This window comes from Myxine glutinosa, chromosome 8, assembly GCF_964187855.1.
Source record: "Myxine glutinosa chromosome 8, kmMyxGlut1.1, whole genome shotgun sequence".
Taxonomy (NCBI): Eukaryota; Metazoa; Chordata; class Myxini; order Myxiniformes; family Myxinidae; genus Myxine; species Myxine glutinosa.
This window is the reverse complement of record NC_136268.1, coordinates 70,775,874-70,798,724: the sequence shown is the minus strand read 5'-3', so window position 1 is coordinate 70,798,724 and position 22,851 is coordinate 70,775,874. Positions and strand designations below refer to the sequence as shown.

The following is a 22,851-nucleotide window of genomic DNA, read 5'->3' as shown; positions in this document are numbered from 1 at the left end:
CTGCCATGATCTTTCTTGGGAAAACCACATTTCCAAGCTGGCCTCCAAAGCCAGTCGCCGACTGGGCATCCTCCGTCGTGCGAAGTCCTTCCTCGGCACACCTGAGCTCCTCACCACATACAAGGCTTTCATCCGCAGCTCAATGGAATACTGTTCTCCCCTATGGGCTGGTGCTCCTGCCTCACACCTGGCTCGGCTTCACGCTGTTGAATCCAAAGCTTTCAAAATCATTGGAATCTCCCGCGATGAAGCTATCTCTGAGGGCCTTTCACTCACTCACCGCAGGCAGGTAGGTGGTCTTTCTGTCTTCTACCGACTCCTCTCCGGCCTTGCTCCCCCAGCTCTCTCCGTGCTCTGTCCCCCAAATATTCCTACAGGTCGCACAAGATCTGCCAGCAACCCTCTGATGGTTAAACTGCCGAAATCTCGGCTCTCTGCTCACCTTCACTCTTTCATTCCTCTTTTCTCCCGCCTGTGGAACAAACTCCCACACTCCCTTCAATCCCTCTCCTCCCTCCAGGTCTTTAAAACAGCTGTTCACCACCATCTCTTATCTTCCCCCATCCATAACCTTGATCTTTTCTACCCCCACTAATTCACCCCAGATCCACCTTGTTTGAAATTCCAACTTATTTCCTGGAAATCCTGGCAGTGTCCATATGTTTATACCTCTCCCACCCCCCCCCCCTTCACATGCCTCCCCCCCTTCACATGCCTCCCCCCTTCACATGCCTCCCCCCCAAAGCCCTCTCCCTCCCACAGATCTCTCGATGTCTCCATGTCTCTCGGTCCCTGCTCTCAAATGTTGTGTTTGTGTCCTTCCCCCTCTCTCCCCATCTTGTCTACCGCTCCCGATGTTATTTGTTTTATGTGTCTGTTTGTCTTTCTGTGTGATTAATTTTCGCTCTTTCACGAGCCTCGATCTTGTATACAAAAAAAAAAAAAAAAAAAAAAAAAAAAAAAAAAAGCAGGCAAATCTACCCGTCATTCCAAGGTTGGGGTCACGTGCATCTCGGCCTGTGGAGTCTGTAATGGCATTACATGCAGAAACTGCAGTCATGATGTTGTTGAGTCTGAAGAAGACATAGACAATGACTGTTGAAACTTCTGACATTGTGAATGAGAAATAACTCTTGAGTATTATATATGTATGTGAAATAAAAGCTACTTTGTGTGTAAATGTAAAAGTGAAAATATAAATGTTAACAATCAACTCAGAATCATGAAAAACCCTTATTTGACCCCTCATAAGTTACTTAAGGGCCGATTAAAAAAAATAAAAATTCTCGAAAATAATTTTTCGGTACCCGAATTCAACAGCTTTTTTTCTGGGTTTCCCACGGGAGTTGAACTTCAACATTTTAACACATGTTATTACACACCTTTACAAACATATTGGTGAAGAAATTCTTTGGTAACAATTTAGTTAACAGATTTGTGAAATATCTCATAAAATGCCCTTACTATAATTATTCCCTCCAAAGTCGAGAATTCACACTTGCCTGCACACTCCTTTGCTCCTCTTTTATCTTGCCCGTCAATCCAATCACACTGATGCATCTCAGTTGCAGCTCACCTTCATCCTATTTCATCTCCCATTATGTTTGATTGATTATGGTCACTAACCATAATCCATAAAGGCATTGTCTTCTCAAATTATGTTTGTAGTGTATATCCTATTTTCACCTGTTCCCTTTCACCTACCTCTATTTCATGAAACCCTCTGATCCATCTTTTTTCTCTTCCATGAGTCTCTGCTCTGAATAGATTAAAGACCATTTGTAATCAAATCCCATTTATTCTACAAGTGAACTCAGTTTTGGGAGTGGTACAACCCTGCAAGCATTTCTGTACATGGCGGCAAGCCGTGCAATGACTGGACAAACATTATTTCGGATAGAATCTGGACCCGTAGAGAGGACCATCTCTTGTAGTTTGCAAAATGGTAAATTTTTAAATACCGCATCCAATTTACATGTTTAAAAGAGAAACAAAAGATTAGCTGCAGCCATTCAATAGCATACACCAATAATAAACTTTTGAAGAAGGGCAATTACATTCATGTTTTAGCTCCAATGAAGCAACAGCAGAGAGGAGACAAAAGGAGCCAGAAGAGAACACGATGAACAAGAGCTGGAGATCTCGAGATCGACAACTAAACCGTTTAGAACTGCAACCGAAGGTACAGAATACAAGAAACAATTTCAGGCTCAATTATCCAAAGATTATTTAATTTCGAACCTGGATGTACATGGCTGAGGAGAAGGGTCACTTGGTTTTGTTCGCTCAAAACAACAAACACCACCCACCGTGGTGCGACTCCCACCCGATCGTCTGCAGTTCACAGTCAGACAAAGAGATTTCTGAGAACTTGTTTATTGGATGCTTTACTTCTCCTTTTATGAGAGATACAGTACAGTCAAACTTCGCCGTCCACGTTTGCGGTATGCGATTTCATGTATCTGCGCTTACCTATTCGGCACCCTTTCTCGCCATCCACGCCGATAACACCGTGTATCCACGGAAAATTGAACCCCTCCCACCTTAAACTCGTTGGGTTTTCAAGTTTTTAAATACTTTCAATTTTTGGATAACAGTATTTTCCTTAATATAACATTATGTGCTAAATTCGAATACTGTATTGTATAGCTGAAAAAAATAAAAAATTGAAACTTTGCATTCTGCGTCTCGCAGTGCAATGCTACAATTCGGAAAAAATTGCCCCCGCCCACCTTAAACTCATTCGGTTTTCAAAAGTTATTAAACACTTTTAATGAGGATGCAACAGAACAAAAGGAACAGTATAAAGCAACAAAATATTCTTTCTGAAGAAAAAGGAGAGGATCTGAATTATGGTGAAGAAGAACCCCATGATCATTTTCATCATTGTTTCATCGGAGATTCCTTTTGGGGATGCCTTAGACATCACTTGCAACCTCTGCCAGGCCGTGTCCACACACACACACGTTATTAAGACTCCACGGTGCCGTCTTCACCAAGAAAAGTCACAACATAATAGACATGAGGGAACTGTGGGTCGGTCCTGAGAGATAGATCACAATACTGTGCTGTACTGGTATTCTAAGCAGAAAAGCCTTCTTATTGAGGGTAAATGTTACTTATTTGATTTTCCTTTTTCTGCTTATTTGCAGAAAAGTTTGTAAATTTTCAATTGTTCTTGTTTTCCTATTTTAAAGTCTTTTTCTATTATTACTTATTAATGATTTTTGGACTTGAATTTTGTAGGGCTGGAACGTATCTCATATACTTTCATGTTAGAAACTTTGTCATTTGAGATTTTGCCATTGGCAGAGTTTTACAGGAAGATAACCCCTGTGGACAGCGAGGTTTTACTGTAATGACAAAAACAGTCATCATTAATCATTAGTTAGTGTAACTATTTTGTGTGAAAGATTTTCTAGTTTGAATGTGAAAAATCATGCACCAAAACACATACATTACACCTCTGCACCTCATCATGCCTATATCCGATGTTACTCCTCAGCACCGCGCACCTCATCATGCCTATATACAATGATGATAATGATTATGATTATGGCGCAAGTCGTCACTTTCGTCGAATCTCCCCCATTCGTTGGCGTGCTCATTAAGCATTGTGCGATGCTGTATAGGCCAATGCAGGACCCACAGCATCGACCGCAAAGATCACAGGTATAGACTGGTCCTTGTGGAGAGTACGTTGAAAGGTTTTCCTTTTCTTGCCTCCACTGTCTATTGATAGCAAGTCTCCCATATTCAAAGTGGTCAAGGCCTTTGTGGCAAATGTTGCACCAATCTGATCTGTTTGTGGCCTGATGTTCCCTGATGACACTGGAATGGCACAAGACTCGAGTGTAAACATAAGGATGTCCTTATAGTGCTAACTTTGTCCACCACGTGATCGTTTACAAAATTTAAGTTGACTGCAGAAAAGTGCTCTTGGGATTATGTGGTCCTCCATGCGTGTGAGGTGTCCTGACTAGCGAAGCTTGGCTTGTATCAGGAAATACTCAATTCCTTGGATACGACAGCGATCTAGGATTTAGGTGTTAGGTATTCTGGCTCACCAGGTGATGCCAATACTTTTACGAAGGCATCGCATGTGGAATCGATCGATGGCGTTTGATATGGCGACAATAGGATGTCCAAGATCCACATCCGCACAAGAGTATTGATAAAACAACGGCACGATATACATTGATATTGGTGTCTCCAGCTCCCGGGTCTTTCCCCTATTGCCACAAGAAGCCAGTTGCTCGTGGCTCTCAGCACCTACACAACAAAAACTGATTGATAGAATGCTTTCAATTATCTGTAAGACTTCAGTTTTGACCATATTATTTTATTTCTGTTAATGCAAGTAAACAGATAAAGTTATTTTACCATCGATAATAAGAAATGGAATTTATGTTTTCTGAAATAGGATTTAGATATTTTGGAGACAAAAAGGCACAATTTCGAAACGGAATATCACTGGTACGACATATTGTTGCAGTTGTGGAAAGACCCCAGGGTGACGCATTCCACACACAAGGGATCCTTAGTTTAGATATTTCAATAGTAATTGTGCTCAGTTAAGTTACCTTTCCCCTCATAACAGGGACAATGACAGGGACAATATGGTGTGTGTGTTCAACAGGTTGTATCCTCTTCGTGATTCTCTACTTTCCTGAAATCTCTCTCTCTTCTTCAATCCATTCCAATCCCTCTCCCAAACCTCCCCCTCCCCATATCTTCATAAAATCCATCACTGCCTCCCTCTCAAATCTCTCCTACCCTGCATATTCCTTTAGCATACACCATGTGCACAGGTGACAACATCCATAAATTACAATATAGTACAAAACACACAAAGCCATTTCTGTGCTAAGAGTGAGGGAAAACGCCAAATGGACAAGGAAAAAGGCGAGAACAATGGCGGTGGACGAGGGTTACCTGATCAAAGCTCTGAGCGGCTATGGTCCTCATGCACCAATGGAAACACAATACACGAGGGTCAAAGCATGCCACAGCAAACTGTGCTCCCAGAAGCAACTGATCACCACTCCAAGCTCCATAAAATATGGGACATTCCAGAAAACAGTGTTGACTTGTGCCCAGGGAACCGAACGAAAGACGGAAGGAACCTACCTACCTGCTTGCTTGATCCAAGGGACGGAGCAGGAAAAGTTGTGCTGGAGCATGACTCCAAAATAGAACGGCAGCACGAGTTACATAGGGGCATCGACCTACATACTGACCTGCACAATCTTCCTTTCTATTTCTACCTTACAATTCGTCTACTGGAGAAGCACAAGAACAATAAAGAGAGCAATCAACGATTACCCTCTTGACCCATTTGGGACTGACACGCATATCACACCTTTCCTCTACACCTTACACTGCATACGCCACACCTCTCCCGACAAGTCGCATCACACCACCCTCCATTTTCCCCTTTTCCTCCCTCCCCATCACTTTGGGAGAAACATGAGTCCGCGGGTTTGTGTCGGGTGAGCAAAGAGGTTGACCTTACACCTCTATGTGTTTCTCTCTCTTTCTCTCTAATTTCTCCAGAGTGATTGAAGCATGCCTGTCTTGTGTGTAGAAATAAGTTAGGATTGTGTAAGGGGTTCTTTACATGTATAAAGGCTAAGTTCTGTTCTTTGTGACAGGGAATTCTGTAAATACTTGTTCTTGTAAATACGTGCCTTTACCTCCTTCATAAACTGTTTTCAACTTGCTCGATTAGGTGTGTCCACCATTGGCTGGACATAGCATGCAATAAATAAATGGGAAGTTGGGCCTGATTAATTTTCTGCGCTAGAATATCCGACGTCCCGTGCATCAACACAGGATGTTGTTTATTTTAATTTTAATATTAAATTATGTGGTTGAGATACATACATACATATGGTTGGGATACACCACCACGAGCTTAAAATCTTTAAGATTTTAAGGCCACTTCACTGTGCATGACAACCAGTCATAGTAGTTGAGTTCATCCTCAACTCAAGTTGAGTACCAGCTTGCTGGGATGAATGATCCCGGTGTGTACCCCGATTTAGAATAGGTACACCGTATCCCTGCGCATCGTAAGAGGTGACCAAGGGTTGGAGTCAGGAAGGGCATCCACCCATAAAACATTGCCTCAAATAGGGAAGCATGATTGTCATGGGGCCCGCAAGGCTAACCCCCGCTCTAGCAGGGAAAATGGCCTTTAAACCATCATTCATTCATTTTTCATTCCACCTACGGTTTCTCTCGGCTGTATGCAATAAGTAGGTAAAGGTGGGAAGTCGACAGCATGGTTCCCCATCTGGTAGTGGCTAAATAATCGGGAAGGTAACACGAGCTTTGGCACGGGGATCATGCCAGATTTAGTCCCCTCGATTGGCATCCATGGTTGCTTAGCAACCCACCAGGTCACAGAGTTATCCGTTTCTTGTCCGCTTCAGGATCGGAGGTCCGCTACCCCCCCCCCCCCCCACCCCTCCACCCCACCTCCCCGAAGCCGTAACAATATATCCTACAATATATCCTGCATATACATTATATATCAGCACTGTTTATGTCACCATGCCTAAATCCTGCAATACAACACAGCACTATGAACCTTACCATGCATTACACCGAGAGAGAAAAACATAGGAACAAAAGGCAAAATCTCACCTGCTGGACATGAAAGCTAGGTTTGTCCGGTAGGCGCATCCCAGGATCACCGTGCCCATGGGCGTGCCTACAGCACCTACCCGCATACTCTGAAAACCTGCCAAAAACAAAATATAACAAAACAACAAAAAACAAGGACTACAATGCTTCCAGTCACAGTAGATGCTTTCAATAGTGGCCTCGACTGCAGTAGTGTGATATGTATACACAAAATTCCACTGGCTGGAGTAAAAGAAAAAAAATTGGAATTTTACTCAAAGCTTTTTTACCTTCACCGAGACATGCCATTTGTACTTCGCCCAGGTACACTCTAGAAGAAGGAAGAAGAAGAGAAGAGAAAAAAAAAAAAAGAGAAAAAAAAAAGACAAGACAGCAACATTATGCTTATTAGTACACTGCTTGTATTCTCCAGGGGTGAATCCTCAATGTTCTAACATTCCAACATCCTGCCTCATGTAAATTAAACCACAAACCTCAAAAACAGTGCCAGTTAAGGCACACTCGTGGGCTTTCGAGAAATAGTTCCACAGATTCTCCCGTTGGTCTTTCCATGACAGACAAACAACAAATTTAAATCCCAACTACATTCCTGAGCTAACAATTGTCTTTAAACAAAAACAAAGTCTTTAAAAACGCAAACAAAGGAGAAAAACGAGGAGGGTTCCACGGTTTCTTGCGTGATCGAACATCCCAAATCGCTGAATGTTCTCCATCTCCGCACGTGAAAAAGCTGAATGCCTCAACTCTGTGTTTGCCTCTAAATCTTGTGTCCCAAACCCATCCCTCTCTGTACCCACCGTACCCAGTCGTACCCAGCTGCTCCTGGACTCTGTGTCCTTTCCTCCTGACAAGGTGGAAAAGTTTCTGTCAACGCTCGACTCTGATTCTGCAACTGGTCCTGACGGCATCAGCCCACGGGTCCTAAAATCATGTTCTTCCGCTCTTTCACTCCCTCTTTCTGTTCTCTTCACCCTCTCTTTTGCTCAAGGTCATCTGCCATCTGCTTGGAAATCAGCCAACATCACCGCTTTGCACAAAAAAGGTGCAAAAACAGAATCTAGCAACTACAGACCAATCAGCCTTCTCCCAATTATCAGCAAAGTCATGGAATCCATCATTGCTTCAGATATGAAATCTTTCCTCTTCTCCAATGGCTTGATCTCTGATCATCAATTTGGTTTCAGACCTTGTCACTCTACTCTGGACATGCTGCTTCTGCTTTCTCAACAATGGATGGAGGTCCTCAACGCCAAACAGGAAATTAGAGCCGTCTCCCTTGACATTTCACGTGCCTTCGATACGGTCTGGCACCCTGCTCTGCTCACCAAACTCTCCTCCTTTGGTATCCATGGAAATCTCCACGCATGGCTGGCGGACTTCCTCTCTGGTCGTAGTCAACGTGTGGCCTTGAATGGGTTTCTCTCATCTCCTCTTCCTGTTCAGGCTGGAGTTCCCCAAGGTAGTGTTCTGGGCCCTGTGCTTTTTCTGGTCTTCATCAATGATCTCTCTGACTCTCTTGAAAATCCTCTCTATCTCTTTGCTGACGACTCTACTCTCTGTCGCTCCATTCCTCATCCCTCAGATCGGCAGTCTGCAGCCTCCTCACTCTCTGCAGACCTGGACAAAATCACAGACTGGGCAAACAAATGGAACATGTCTTTCAATCCTGATAAATCTCACACTCTTACGATGTCTCTCCGAAAAGACCGACTGGAAATCCCTCCCATCCACTTTCTGAATAATCCTCTCCAAGAAGTTCTGTCACTCAAGCTTTTGGGTCTCACTATTTGCCATGATCTTTCCTGGGAAAACCACATTTCAAATCTGGCCTCCAAAGCCAGTCGCCGACTGGGCATCCTCCGTCGTGCGAAGTCCTTCCTTGGCACACCTGAGCTCCTCACCACATACAAGGCTTTCATACGCAGCTCTATGGAATACTGCTCTCCCCTCTGGTCTGGTGCTCCTGCCTCACACCGAGCTCGTCTTCACGATGTTGAAACCAAAGCGTTCAGAATCATTGGAATCTCCCGCGATGAAGCTAACTCCAAGGGCCTTTCACTCACTCACCGCAGGCAGGTTGGTGGTCTTTCCGTCTTCTACCGACTCCTCTCTGGCCTTGCCCCCCCAGCTCTCTCTGGGCTCTGTCCCCCAAATATTCCTACAGGTCGCACAAGATCTGCCTGCAACCCTCTTATGGTTAAACTGCCAAAATCAAGACTTTCTGCTCACCTTCACTCCTTCATTCCTCTTTTCTCCCGCCTCTGGAACAAACTCCCTCACCCTCTTCAATCCCACTCCACCCTCCAGGTCTTTAAAACAGCTGTTCACCACCATCTCTTATCCTCCCCCATCCAAAACCTTGACCTTTTCTACCCCCGCTAATTTCGGTCCCCTTGTGTTTTATACCTCTCCCCCCCCCCCCCCCCCCCTTCCCACACCTCCTGCCCCCAAGCCCTCTCCCTCCCACACTTCTCCCTGCTCTCAAATGTTGTGGTTGTTTGCTTCCCCTTCTCTCCACATCTTGTCTTCGGCTCCCTCTTTTTGTATATTTTGTTTGTCTGGTTGATTTGTTTGTGAAATAAATGTTAGCTCTTTCACGAGCCTCGATTCAGTATACAAAAAAAGAAAAATCTCCATGGGTCATCATTATCACGCTCGTGGAACCTTATCAATCCCATTTGTACCATGCATTATCTTATAGCTGAGTTTATAGTTTTATTCTCAACGTTTTCCTCTTCCTTTACCGTCCTTTATATGCTTGTTTTGCCTCAATTTTATTTACAAACTTGCTTGGTATCAGTGTGAAAGGAAGAGCTATGTCCAGGCCATTCACTACTATCAACACACATATCTCCATTTGCTTTTTTGTGCTTTAGTCTTCATGTTTCTCTTTTATGAGGATTAAATTGTTGAATGTAAAAAGGCAATAAAGCAAAGTATATGAGTGGAAATGCTGAAATCATTCCATCATGATCCAAATGTAGTATTTTGCTGATATTTTACAAACACTACAATTATATGTTGAAGAAGAAAATAAGACACCATACTGGATGAGGCACTAAAGGTAGGGGCGGAGTGTTTCTTGCCTGTACAAGATGACAAAATCTGGGCCCTGCTTGCGAGACAACTTGTATGCTGGTGTGACCCTCGTCACCGACAGAAGCGATTTCAGCAACAGGGACAAACGGTTGTAGACTGTGTGTGAAACTTTTACATCCCAATCACACCTGTCACAAACACGCACACAAACATGTATTCAAAACTCGGTAATACCACAGCATGCTAGATATATTGGAGTGTCATAAGCACACAAAATTATCGTTCTACCTCAGATTCTGCAACAACAGCCCTTTGCTGAATATAAAAATATGTGCTTTGTCCCCACTTGCTCACTTTCATCGAGGAACTGCTACCTCACTGTAGAGCCAGTATATCATTCGAGCCATATAATTTTGTGGGATCGTGGAAAACAGATGGAATTCGCTGAATTGGTGACTTGAAATGTTCAGAAAACTGAATCTGAAAACTCTTCAGAGTACAAAGTTAAATGTGCTAAACTTATTGCATACGGCATTGCCCGGTGCTGTTCTAATCCTGGTGGCAATTTGAAGAAATCATTTTTCTTTGTTTCAAGGCCAATTTTTTTTTCTTTTTTGTGAGGGCCTAAACACCTCCCTGCACCCACTAAGGAATGGTGCCGGGGATCATTTAATATTACCTTTCACATAGCTACAAAGACTTCAGCACTATAGAGTGATTAATAAAAACAATTCAAAAACTTTTTTTTCAAAAGCTTGTTTTTGGCTAAAATACTCCCCGACCCTCACTAACGAACCCCTGACTCCTCCCCCACACACCCTCCGCCCCCCACGCATATTCTCCGCTATATTTTGACTGAACGCCTCGGAGTTAAAGCTCGTTCGGCAATCCATTTCCTTGGAAGATTTTAATCACGAGGAACACGACAATATTGTCGAACCTGTCGTATATCACAATCACCATGCTGTACCTTTACGCTTTTCATTCAGTGTGAAACACAAACAAACCGATTGTTAAAATGACCAACAAATATCGAAAGCATCGGCGTTACGTCTCTACCAACAAAACAGTACGTATACGCATTAGGCTTCATGCCTCACCTTCGGGCTGTTTCGGACAAATTAAGCCCAGATTTCTTAATACAGTAGTGTATCGTATCAGTAGTATCGTTTTCGTAATAGTAATCATAATAATATAGTAAATATGACCATAACACTTTAATCCCAATGTCGTGAATACAAACTTAATGGATTGAAGCGGTGTATGGCTCATGAATCGATGATAAGCGGAGTAAGGTACTAACCAGCGGCGGATCCGGGGGAAGGGGTGCAGGTGGTGCGCACCCCCCCCCTTCGATCCAGGAGGAGGGTGCAGGGGTGTGCACCCCCCCCGCCCCCCCTCTGCAACGCAACGGCATGGATGTGCTGGAGACATACTCTATGATGACGACAAGAACGACGCACTCACTCAACTGGGGTCAAATGCTGAAACTGAATTCTCTCTGTGGTTCGATCACGCTAAGGCCATAATAGAATCTGTAGGAGGTGATGTCACAATGCTGAGAGTTGCAAAACGACAAATCCATCGTCCATACACTGCAGCCAACACTCCCTTGCTCTTCTACCTCAGAAACATGTGCATTCCATTTCTCGACCACCTCAGCCAGGAAATGGACACCCGATTCTGTGCTGAAAATCGGGAAGGTAGTGATCTGTTTCTGCTGATGCCATCTGCAATAATCGCCGAAACCTGCGACATTCCAGCCCTACATCAGAAGCTATTGTGTTGGAAAAACGACATGGAACTGATAACATGGAGCAGGACTGATAAATGAGCTTAGAGACTGGTAGATGTTTTGTAGAAGGAAGCCCAACAACACGCTTCCAAGCACATTCATGGATCGTTTCTGCACAGTAGATGGAGACGAATTTCCATCCATCAAATTTCCTTCTCCATATTGGATGCACCCTCCCTGTAGGCTCCGATGAGGCTGAACGCTCTTTTTCTTGCCTGCGTCGTCTGAAGACCTACCTAAGAAATTCCATGGGAGAACGTCGGATGGCGTCTCCTGCCCTCATGAACATACACCATGACTTCACCATATCCCCACATGATGTGTGTGACATTTTCATTCAGAAACACAAGCGGCGTCTATTCCAAAATAGCATAATTTACGATTAATAAAATAATTCACATTCCGCTGTCCTATCTGATATATTTTGGGGGAAGAACCTCCTGCCTTGAGCTTCACAACCTCGGTGCATGGCGGTGCCGGGCTTTGTGGGGAGAACCCTCTGCTTTGAGTTTCACAACCGAGGCACATGGCGGTGCCGGGCTTTGTGGGGAGAACCCTCTGCTTTGAGCTTCACAACCGAGGCGCTTGGCGGTGCGGGGCTTTGACCAGCACACAGTCGTCATCGCCATCATTTCACACTATGGGAGTGCACAGGTCTTTTAAATCTACTAGTGAGCCCATTGGTCCAAATGGACCAAATTTTCTTCGGTTTTCATGGCCTTGCAGCATACCTGCCTGCTACAGTGCTCGAGTTGGAATAAATGCTTTGTAAAATATTATCATTGTTTTTGTTATTTATTTAGTAATGAGAATGGCATGCCATGGAAAGACCTATTAAGCTACTCTATACACCTTAACATGGCGTGCGTTTAGAAACATGGGAATTCTTCTGGATTCTTTGTCGTTAATTAGCCTAATTAACTCAGGAGATCATAACAATCACTTCGCGAGAAATACACAAATCAGAAAGTTCCATATCAGAAAGTTCCAGTAGAACTACACAAAAAACATGCCGCACGCATGCACACAACACACACACACACAATCATCATCATCAATTTATAGCAGAAGGAACAGCTGGGCAAGTCGTTTCCCCAGTTCCTCTATCTGACCATTAGTCATCGCGAATCTGTTGAACTGTTGGACCAGGGAAGAACACAAGGAACTGCAGAAACTTCCAAGAATGCATGAAATGGCATTTCTGACGATCATTTTTTTCTTTTTCTTGAGGGAGGACCCCCAGACACCCCTTCATCCCCCCCCCCCCCCCCTCCCCCCGCCCCGTTTTGAAATTCCTGGATCCGCCCCTGCTAACAACTGCTGAAGTAAGGAATTCGCCTCGGTTTATGATAGCATGTTATTAACCCAACCCTTGTGGAGCATTTGATTACAGTATATCTTCCCCCAGTTCTGAAAGTAAAACTTACCTCACGGATGTCGGGATTCCTCCAAATTTCTTTGTTTAATGTTATAAACAGCATTAGTGGCTGTTTAAAAAGCTAATCCTATGTGTTTGTGGTTTATAATATTTTACAAGTCCGGCTACGCCGCTGTTAGACTTTCGGTCTTAGACTTTCAGGAGCAGTTGTTATGATTGATTTTGATTTGGATGTAATTGCTTTTCCATTATATTTGCCCTCATTTCAAATATGTTAATGTTTATTTTTCGCTTGAGCAACGCCAGGTACTCCAGCTATGAACAATTATATACTTTACTCGGGTTACAAATACAAATACAACTTTGTCTGGGGGGTAACATAGGCTATGTGGCGGCGGCCTCAAGCGGTGGTTTGGGGGACCGGGGGAGGGGCATACATTCACTATGTAAATGTGTACCGTGTAGCGCCACCTAGTGATGGTGGCAGAGGGAATTACAATTTCCTTTTTACCTGGGCAACACTGAGGTTAAAGCAGTCTTTGCAAGGGGAAATTTTTCCTCCTTCCCTCCCCCAAAACGGAGGGGCCTGTCAAAGCCACCCCTAGCCCCCCCCCCCCCCAGCCCCAAAAGATGTATATGTAGTACATCTTTCCCACCCCTCTCCCCCTCACCTCCCCCTCCTCCACTCCCTTCCTCACACCTCTCCTGGCAATGTGGCGTACTCCTGCTAGTAGTACATATAAAATCCTGATGCCTGTGGTATCCATTTCAATTACTCTACCCTCAGTCCCAGCAAATCAAGTCTCAAGTATGTAGATTGCATCAGCTTTCTTTTTAAATTTTGTTGCATAATAGTACAACACGACAGACTAACATGAGAATAACTATGGCCAAAGACAGCACCAACTCGGACTACAAATCACAAAAACACACACACCATCGGCCTGTTTAGTGTCCCATCCGAGCCCATTTACCACTGCTTCAAATCCTAAATGCTATGTTAATTTGCCCATTGACTACTAAAATCCATCTCACTCATGTAAAACTACAGGGAGTTTATCCTTTCATAAGCCTTTCATAATGTAATAAACAAAACATGCACATAAAGACATGCAAATATGCATGCACACTTACTTTTCATGAACCTCCAAGCTCCAGACCTCCAAACCCATGGAGTCACCCTGAAGAAAAATACCCACAACATTTACTTTGTGGGGGTAGTACCAAGAAACATAATACTGGTAGTGTGAGCAAAACCGAATTAAAATGGGGGAAAAATGGCAACACAGAGGAAAAAATAAATAAATAAATAATGAAATCACCCAAAAATATCCAACTCCATTTTGTTTTCCACGTCAAATCCAAAAGTGTATTCACACAGCAACGTTACTTCAGAATAAAAGGCAAGTTTCAAGATCCGAGGTGTTGTGAATGCAAAATCATCTAAGGTGTCACACAGCAAACTTGGTGCATCAAAGCTGTGGAGTAGTTAATTCATCTGGGACCGTGGATCGTTAGTAGGGATTAAATCCGAGGGCGTTTGCTGCAATTCTCATGGCAAGAGTAGTCACGTGACTTAAACAACAATGCCATCTATTCTGGCACCAACTAGTTCGGTACCCGCTGCTTGACTAGAATGACATACTTTCACGTTATTGCTAAAATTTAATAAAATGGCTCACCTCACATGTTTTTAAAGATATTTCCACGCACATTGGGAAGCCCACAGCAGGAATCCTGGTGGAAAGAACTTTCTTTGCTTCTTGACTGACTTCAGGAATGTCTTTTATTGCCAGATTGAACTGAAACATGCACATCAGGTTGTATGAATGAGATGGCATTCCTCAAGCAGGGTTTGTACACCTTAGCCTATATAAAATTCCAGGCCATATCTAGGATACATCTAGCATTTTCCAGGCCAGTTTAACCTAAATACAGTCGATTTATAGACATGCCAAGAGTTTTTAAAATAAATTATTAATGTGTCTATTCCTTAGTTTACATAGCTAATCACAAAAATGTGTGCGCCAAGGAAAGACTTTGTACGATGGAGGATGCCTAGTCGATGGCTGGCTTTGGAAGCCACAACTGAGAAATGAGTTTGCCCATGAAAGATCATGGCTGATAGTGAGATCCAGGAGTTTGAGTGACTGATCTTCCTCAAGAGGATTGTTAAGAAAATAGATGGGATGTGGGGGATTGCCAGATGGTCCTTTCAGAGAGATAGTGACAATGTGAGATTTGTCAAGAGTCAAAGACATATTCGAAGTGTTCAACTTCAAAGTTGAAGAGAACAAAAGAGAAATTAAAACTTGAAAATTGTATTTAAGCTAGTAACTTGATGTTCTTTTCCCCCAATAAATCCCACAGCAGGCCCCATTATTCCAGCCACGTTTGGTAGCACTGCGGCCCATGGGTCATCTTAAGGAGGAGATTGTATAATTGGCTGAGATTGGAGAGGAGATTAAAGGATTCCACTGAGAGCAACACCACACATTGGCTGAGAGTATAGGAAGTCAGTCAGTCATGTGTGGAGTTGGACTTGGATGCCATCAGCAGAGAGTTTGAAGAGCAAGGAGGGTTGCTCGACTGTATTGAAAGCTCAAGATAGGTCTAGAGAGACGGCCCTCATTTCATGTCTGACATTAAGAGCCCCCATCCATTGCTCGGAGAGTAGGATCAGCATGTACAAGGTGGAGTGACCTGGTCTGAGTCCAAATTGGTGATCTGATATGAGGCCATTGGCGAAAAGTAAGGATTTCATCATCTATCTATAATTCCAGTAATCTCTGTGTGTTTGTTTGTACGTTTGTACGTTTGTACGTTTGTTTGTTTGTCTGTGACCGCTGTTTCTCGACAACCACGGGTCCGATATACTTTAAACTTGCCAGGTATATTGCTGAGGACCCGAGGATGTGCCTTTTCAAGGTTTGAAATTAATCGGACAAGTACTTACCGAGCTATGGCGATTTAGCCGTTCGCCGTTCGCTTTGGCGTTGCGAATGGACCAAACCATTGCATGTAAATAGAGGGGGGGGGGGTTCTGTGGTCGTTGCGAATGGACCAAACCATTCATGTAAATAGAGGGGGGGGGGGTTCTGTGGTCGTTACTGCCACGTGGTTTCAAAGTTTTTTTTTGTTGTTGTTGTTTGCACGCATGTTTTTTTGCACCCACGTACGGGCACGCCCTAGGATGTTTACACACACACACCCCTACACAAATTTTTTTTTTTTTTTTTTTTTGGCAAGGAACGGGCACCCACGTACGGGCACGTCCTAGCTTATATATAGTACGGGCATGCCCTAGTCTATCTATAATTCCAGTAATCTCTGTGTGTATGTTTGTTTGTACGTTTGTATGTTTGTATGTTTGTATGTCTGTGACCGCTGTTTCTCGACAACTACCAGTCCGATATACTTGAAACTTGCCAGGTATATTGCTGGGGACCCGAGGATGTGCCTTTTCAAGGTTTTAAATTAATCGCAGAAGTAGTTACCGAGCTATGTCCAAAAAACGATTCAACCAATCAGAGAGCAGCGAGCTATCACGTGTGCCGAACGTGGCGAACAGACTCTGCCTCGGATGGCACATTTGAGAGCGTATTCATTTATTTCCCGTCGGCAAACTATGTTGGCGCTATGTTGGCGTTAAACGATGTTTTAAAACTAATTAAAACTAATTTGCGATTCTTTCGCTTTCCTGCGATATGCGACCTTCCGGACAGTCAAATGAGGACGTCACTTCCGGACTTACGTAGCGGCGAGCGGGCGCCATTTGGAGGAGCTGGGAGGACTCAGTCATGATAGAGTGAGCCTGAGTGAGTATATCAAGACAAGAACAAGATCTAGAAGGAGGTATGTACGGTGCGATTCATATAATATATTGTTTAGTTATCGTCGATGAGGAATTTGGGGGCCCGATTAACTGCAGCGCCATCCGAGCTGCGGCGTCGGGACGATACATTCATTGTACGGTAACATCACGCACTTACGGGCACGTCCTATCTATCTATAATTCCAGTAATCTCTGTTTGTACGTTTGTACGTTTGTCTGTGACCGCTGTTTCTCGACAACCACGGGTCCGATATACTTTTAACTTGCCAGGTATATTGCTGGGGACCCGAGGATGTGCCTTTTCAAGGTTTCATATTAATCGGACAATTACTTACCGAGCTATGTCCAAAAAACGATTCAACCAATCAGAGAGCAGCGAACTATCGCGTGTGCCGAACGTGGCGGACACACTCTGCCTCGGATGGCACATTTGAGAGCGTATTCATTTATTTCACGTTTGCAAACTATGTTGGCGTTAAACTATGTTTTAAAACTAATAAAAACGAATTTGCGATTCATTCGCTTTCCTGCGCGTTTGTGCACGCGATGGCGATTTCTTTACCAAACTCCGGAAGCCGTTCGCTTTGGACCAAACCATTTCATGTAAATAGAGGGGGGGGATATAATTTTAGATATAGATATAGTACGGGCAATGCCCTAGTATATATAGTACGGGCATGCCCTAGTCAACTGTGATGATGGATTATTTTAACTTGCTGATGATTTAAAAGCAAGTCCGTAGTTAAGGGGATCGGTTTTTGGATCTTTTCTTTACGTAATGCAGTGATGTTGGCCGATTTCCAAGCAGACTGAAGATGATAAAACTGTCGGGGAACCCAAATGCAAAAAAATTTTTCTTCGGAAAACCATTGAAAATCATTAATTATGGTTTAATTTGAAGGGAAAAACAATGTAGGGAAGTCTAATCCATTTAAATGGTTTAACTGGCCGTGGCCAAATATCTCAAGGACCACATGATGTGCTGACCCGGCTAGTGGCAGAAAACACAGTGAGATGGGCTGAAACGAATTGCAGCAGAAGGCACTGCATGACGCACCGACCCAGCTTGAGGTGGAAGGCATTGCGGGACACGTTGACCCGGCGTGTGCTGGAAGGCACCACATGACACGGCAAAACGCCTTTTGACTCACCAACCTGGCACCATATGACAAGCTGACGTAGAGTGTGCAAGAAGGTACCCAATGATGCGCTGGACAAATGTGCGTCAGAAGATACTGTGTGACATGTCAACCAGGCATGCGACAGAAGGCACCGCCTGATGCGCAGAAGAGTGTCCGAGAAAGCACCACGTCACTCAATGATACAGCCTGTGCCAAAAGGCACCATGTGAAATGCCAACCAGGCATGTGCCAGAAGGAACCACGTGAAACACTGACCTGGTATGCAGCAGAAGGCACCGCTTGACATGCTGATCCTATGTATATTAGTCAGCTCACCTACAGTCGTGGCCAAAAATATTGGCAACCTTGCACTTTTTTCAAATAACTCACAATTTTCTCGAAAAATAAATTGAATTTGACAAAAGCATTTGGTTTCCACAATTATTTATTTCACTTTTAATAATACAGAACCTTTGGTTTTGATTCGGAACTTAATATATCTTTCTTTTTTTTTTTCTTTTTTTTTTCTTTTTTTGTATACAAGATCGAGGCTCGTGAAAGAGCGAACATTAATCACACAGAAAGACAAACAGACACAAAACAAATAACATCGGGAGCGGTAGACAAGATGGGGAGAGAGGGGGAAGGACACAAACACAACATTTGAGAGCAGGGACCGAGAGACATGGAGACATCGAGAGAACTGTGGGAGGGAGAGGGCTTTGGGGGGGAGGCATGGGAAGGGGGGGGGGGTGGGAGAGGTATAAAACATATGGACACTGCCAAGACTTCCAGGAAAGAAGTTGGAATTTCAAACAAGGTGGATCTGGGGTGAATTAGTGGGGGTAGAAAAGATCAAGGTTTTGGATGGGGGAAGATAAGAGATGGTGGTGAACAGCTGTTTTGAAGACCTGGAGGGAGGAGTGTGATTGAAGTGAGTGTGGGAGTTTGTTCCAGAGGCGGGAGAAAACAGGAATGAAAGAGTGAAGGTGAGCAGAGAGCCGAGATTTCGGCAGTTTAACCATCAGAGGGTGGCTGGCAGATCTTGTGCGACCTGTAGGAATATTTGGGGGACAGAGCACAGAGAGAGCTGGGAGAGCAAGGCCGGAGAGGAGTCGGTAGAAGACAGAAAGACCACCTACCTGCCTGCGGTGAGTGAGTGAAAGGCCCTCAGAGATAGCTTCATCGCGGGAGATTCCAATGATTCTGAAAGCTTTGGATTCAACAGCGTGAAGCCGAGCCAGGTGTGAGGCAGGAGCACCAGCCCATAGGGGAGAACAGTATTCCATTGAGCTGCGGATGAAAGCCTTGTATGTGGTGAGGAGCTCAGGTGTGCGTAGGAAGGACTGCACACGACGGAGGATGCCCAGACGGCGACTGGCTTTGGAGGCCAGCTTGGAAATGTGGTTTTCCCAAGAAAGATCATGGCAGATGGTGAGACCCAAAAGCTTGAGCGACAGAACTTCTTGGAGAGGATTGTTGAGAAAGTAGATGGGAGGGTTGTCCAGTCGATCTTTTCGGAGAGACATAGTAAGAGTGTGAGATTTGTCAGGATTGAAAGACATGTTCCACATGTTTGACCAGTCTGTGATTTTGTCCAGGTCTTCAGAGAGTGAGGAGGCTGCAGACTGCCGATCTGAGGGAAGAGGAATGGAGCGGCAGAGAGTGGAGTCATCAGCAAAGAGATACAAAGGATTTTCCAGAGAGTCGGAGAGATCATTGATAAAGACCAGAAAAAGCACAGGGCCCAGCACACTGCCTTGGGGAACTCCAGCCTGAACGGGAAGGGGAGATGAGAGAAATCCATGCAGGGCCACACGTTGACTACGACCAGAGAGGAAGTCCGCAAGCCATGCATGGAGATTTCCATGGATACCATAGGAGGAGAGTTTGGTGAGCAGAGCTGGGTGCCAGACCGTATCGAAGGCACGTGATATGTCAAGGGAGACAGCTCTGATTTCCTGTTTGGCATTGAGGACCTCCATCCATTGTTGAGACAGCAGAAGCAGCATGTCCAGAGTAGAGTGACCTGGTCTGAAACCAAATTGATGATCAGAGATCAAGCCATTGGAGAAGAGGAAAGATTTCATATCCAAACAATGATGGATTCCATGACTTTGCTGATAATTGGGAGCAGGCTGATTGGTCTGTAGTTGCAAGGATCTGTTTTTGCACCTTTTTTGTGTAAAGCGGTAATGTTTGCTGATTTCCAGGATGCTGGCAGATGACCTTGAGCAAAGGATAGGGTGAAAAGAACAGAGAGAGGGTGAGATAGAGCGGCAGAGCAGGATTTTAGGACCCGTGGGCTGATGCCATCTGGTCCAGTTGCAGAATCAGAGTCGAGGTTTGACAAAAACTCCTCCACCTTGTCAGGAGAGAAGGTCACAGAGTCCAGGAGCAGTTTGGTTCGACTGGGAAAGGTGGGAACAGAGAGAGATGGGTTTGGGACTAAGGATTTTGAGGCAAACACAGAGTTGAGGCATTCGGCTTTGTCACGTGCGATGTCAACTGTGTGGCCATTTGAGGTAAGGGAGGGGATGGAGGGGGAACAAACACCAGAAACGGATTTGACCAGACGCCACCAGGATTTGGAGGAAGGAGACAGGTTTGAGAGTTCATTCTTGAGTGAGGAGAGATAGTGCTTCCTGGCAACCCTGAGGGTAGACACACACTTGTTCCGAGCTTGGTGGAAGGAACTGAGATTTCCTTCAGTTGGATTAGCCTTCCAAGAGGCAAAGGCAAGTTGTTTCAGGGCAACTGCCTCACCACAAGATTCAGTGTACCATGGACGGGAGGAAGGGTAAGACAACTGAAGGCGAGATGGGATAAATCTGTGCATGAGAGAGATCAGTTTGCTTTGGAAGAATTCCCAGGAAGAATTGATGTCAGAGGCAGTGGAGATGGGAGACCAATCCAGATGATTGATGGCTGCTTGAAGACCGTCCCAGTCGGCCTGAGTGAAATGCCAGACTCGTCGACGCTGAGGAGGCTCTCTGAGAATGGCCAGAGAGATGTCCACTTTGACAAGCACATGATCAGAAGAACCGATTGGAGCAGAAGAAGAGCAGCAGACATTAGCAGGGAAGTTAGTCATAACCAAGTCTAGAAGAGAAGATACTCCATTGGCTGAGATCCGGGTCGGGAAATTGACAGATTGTGTCAATCCCAGTGAGTCACAGAAGTCCTTTGCTGAGGTGCCATGTGAGAGAGGAACCCACACCCAACCAGGTGGCATGATGACAATTGAAGTCACCACATATGAGGAAGAGAGAGTTGGGATGAGTGGATAGAAGTTGGTCCATGTTGTCAGACAGTGAAATGTAGATGGAGTCATCACTGTTTGGGGGACGGTACAGAACACATATGAACAAAAGGTGGGAGCGGAGAGGAAGCCGTAGCCAGAGGTACTCCTGGGGGTGAGGAGGAGAGAGGGCAGTGCAAGGAGAGTGAGGAAGAGAGTTTTTGATAAAGATAGCCACCCCACCACCAGGCCGAGGCTCAGGTCTATCATACCGGAGGAGGGAGTAACCAGGAAGAGATATTAAGGAATCAGAGACATCTTGAAGGAGGAAAGTCTCTGTTAAGCAGATCAAGTCTGGATTGTCAGAAGCAACCTGTATGGAGAGATCAGTCAGGTTTGAGCGAAGGCCCCGGATGTTTGAGGTCCATACCGTTAATGAAGAGAGAGGGGGAGCATCGGGTACAGGACAGGGGAGGGGAGGAGTAGGGTAAGATGAAGGATGAGAGGGGGAGGTAGGGAGAGCAGTTGTTAGTGTGTCAGCGATTGCAGAAGAGTTCCAAGAAAGGGAAGGATGAGGAGGATGAAAGGTTTGAAGGTGAAGGGATGAGGCACAGAGAGGGGTTGTTTGAGGGGGGGCAGAGGAAAGAAGAAGGTTGGGGGGGTGGAGGTATGAGATAGAAGGGAGACGAAGTGGGGAGGAGGCAGCTTTGAGGAGGAGGGGGGAGGAGGGAGAATTGGAGAGGAATGGTATGGGGGGAGATTTGAATGGGAGGAGTGAGGGGGGAGTTTAGGAGGGGAAGGGCAAGGGGGGAGTTCAGGAGTGGAAGGGCAGGGGGGGAGTTCAGGAGTGGAGGGGTAGGGGGGGAGTTTAAGAGTGGCGGGGCAAGGGGGGAGTTTAGGAGTGTAGGTGCAAGGGGAGGGATTTGGATGGAAGGGGCAAGAGGGGAGTTTAGAAAGTGGATGATTAATGAAAGACGAACATTGAAAACAAATTGGGTTTGTTGTGATTTTCAAGTTAGCAATCCGGTTCAGAATGATGGAGGAGGGATGGAATGAATGTGAATTTAGACCATGTAGTGAGGGAGACGTATAAGATATTGAATTTCTTTTTTTTGAGGTGGAATGAGTTGGAGAGGAAATTGAGAAAAGCCTTTTAAATAGGAAGAAAAACAGCGTGTTGTAAAATACCACTGAGTAAAACACTGAAGGGGAAAGGTTATACATATTTAAATAATATTTAAACAGAACCGTGAACAATCTTATGTGCACAAAAATACCAACGGGGGGAGAGCCGAGAGGGACCACCACGAGTCACGTGAAGGGCAAACGGTGGATGGCAAGGAGTTAATGGGGGCGGGGCGAACAGCACACCTGGACAGAAAATACAGGATGAGTCAACAGTACACGTGGAGAAAGGAAAATAAATGTTTTTGGGTTTTTATCTTGCCAAAACGAAGTTTTTGCAAGATGTATTAGTCAGCTTGTATGTTTGTTTGTTTTTTTGTTTGTGGTTAATCATTTTTTTTTCACGTTTAGATCACTCTGTAGACCACAGTTATTATTGGAAACTCCTGTAACTTCGCATATCAGAGTCCTATAGAGATACCCTTCAGCACACAAAATTTTGAAGGTCAAGGTCAAAGGTCAAGGTCACTTTGTGGTCAATCATGGAGGTCGACGAAACACTAATTTTTTGAGTAACTTTGATCGGATCGTCTCCAAACTTCATGGGAATCTAGTATATGGTCCGGCGCTCAGCTGATTAGTTTTTGGTGGCGATCGGCCTTGACC

At 44.7% G+C, this 22,851-nt stretch overlaps 1 protein-coding gene across 6 annotated transcripts in view; it reads right to left on the bottom strand.

Annotated features, from left to right (window-relative positions):
• Positions 1-22,851, bottom strand: part of ATG13 (autophagy related 13) — a 79,526-nt gene that overhangs the window by 42,914 nt on the left and 13,761 nt on the right. For 4 of the 6 annotated variants that reach the window (XM_078783382.1, XM_078783383.1, XM_078783385.1 and 1 more), the window contains exons 4-9: positions 14,546-14,665; positions 13,998-14,044; positions 9,738-9,878; positions 6,921-6,961; positions 6,652-6,748; positions 2,242-2,334 (exon numbers count right to left, since the gene is read on the bottom strand). In XM_078783382.1, the coding sequence (XP_078639508.1) occupies positions 2,242-2,334; positions 6,652-6,748; positions 6,921-6,961; positions 9,738-9,878; positions 13,998-14,044; positions 14,546-14,665 (539 nt within the window). The remainder of the gene's footprint in view (positions 1-2,241; positions 2,335-6,651; positions 6,749-6,920; positions 6,962-9,737; positions 9,879-13,997; positions 14,045-14,545; positions 14,666-22,851) is intronic. The other 2 variants (XM_078783384.1, XM_078783386.1) reach the window with 1 other exon arrangement.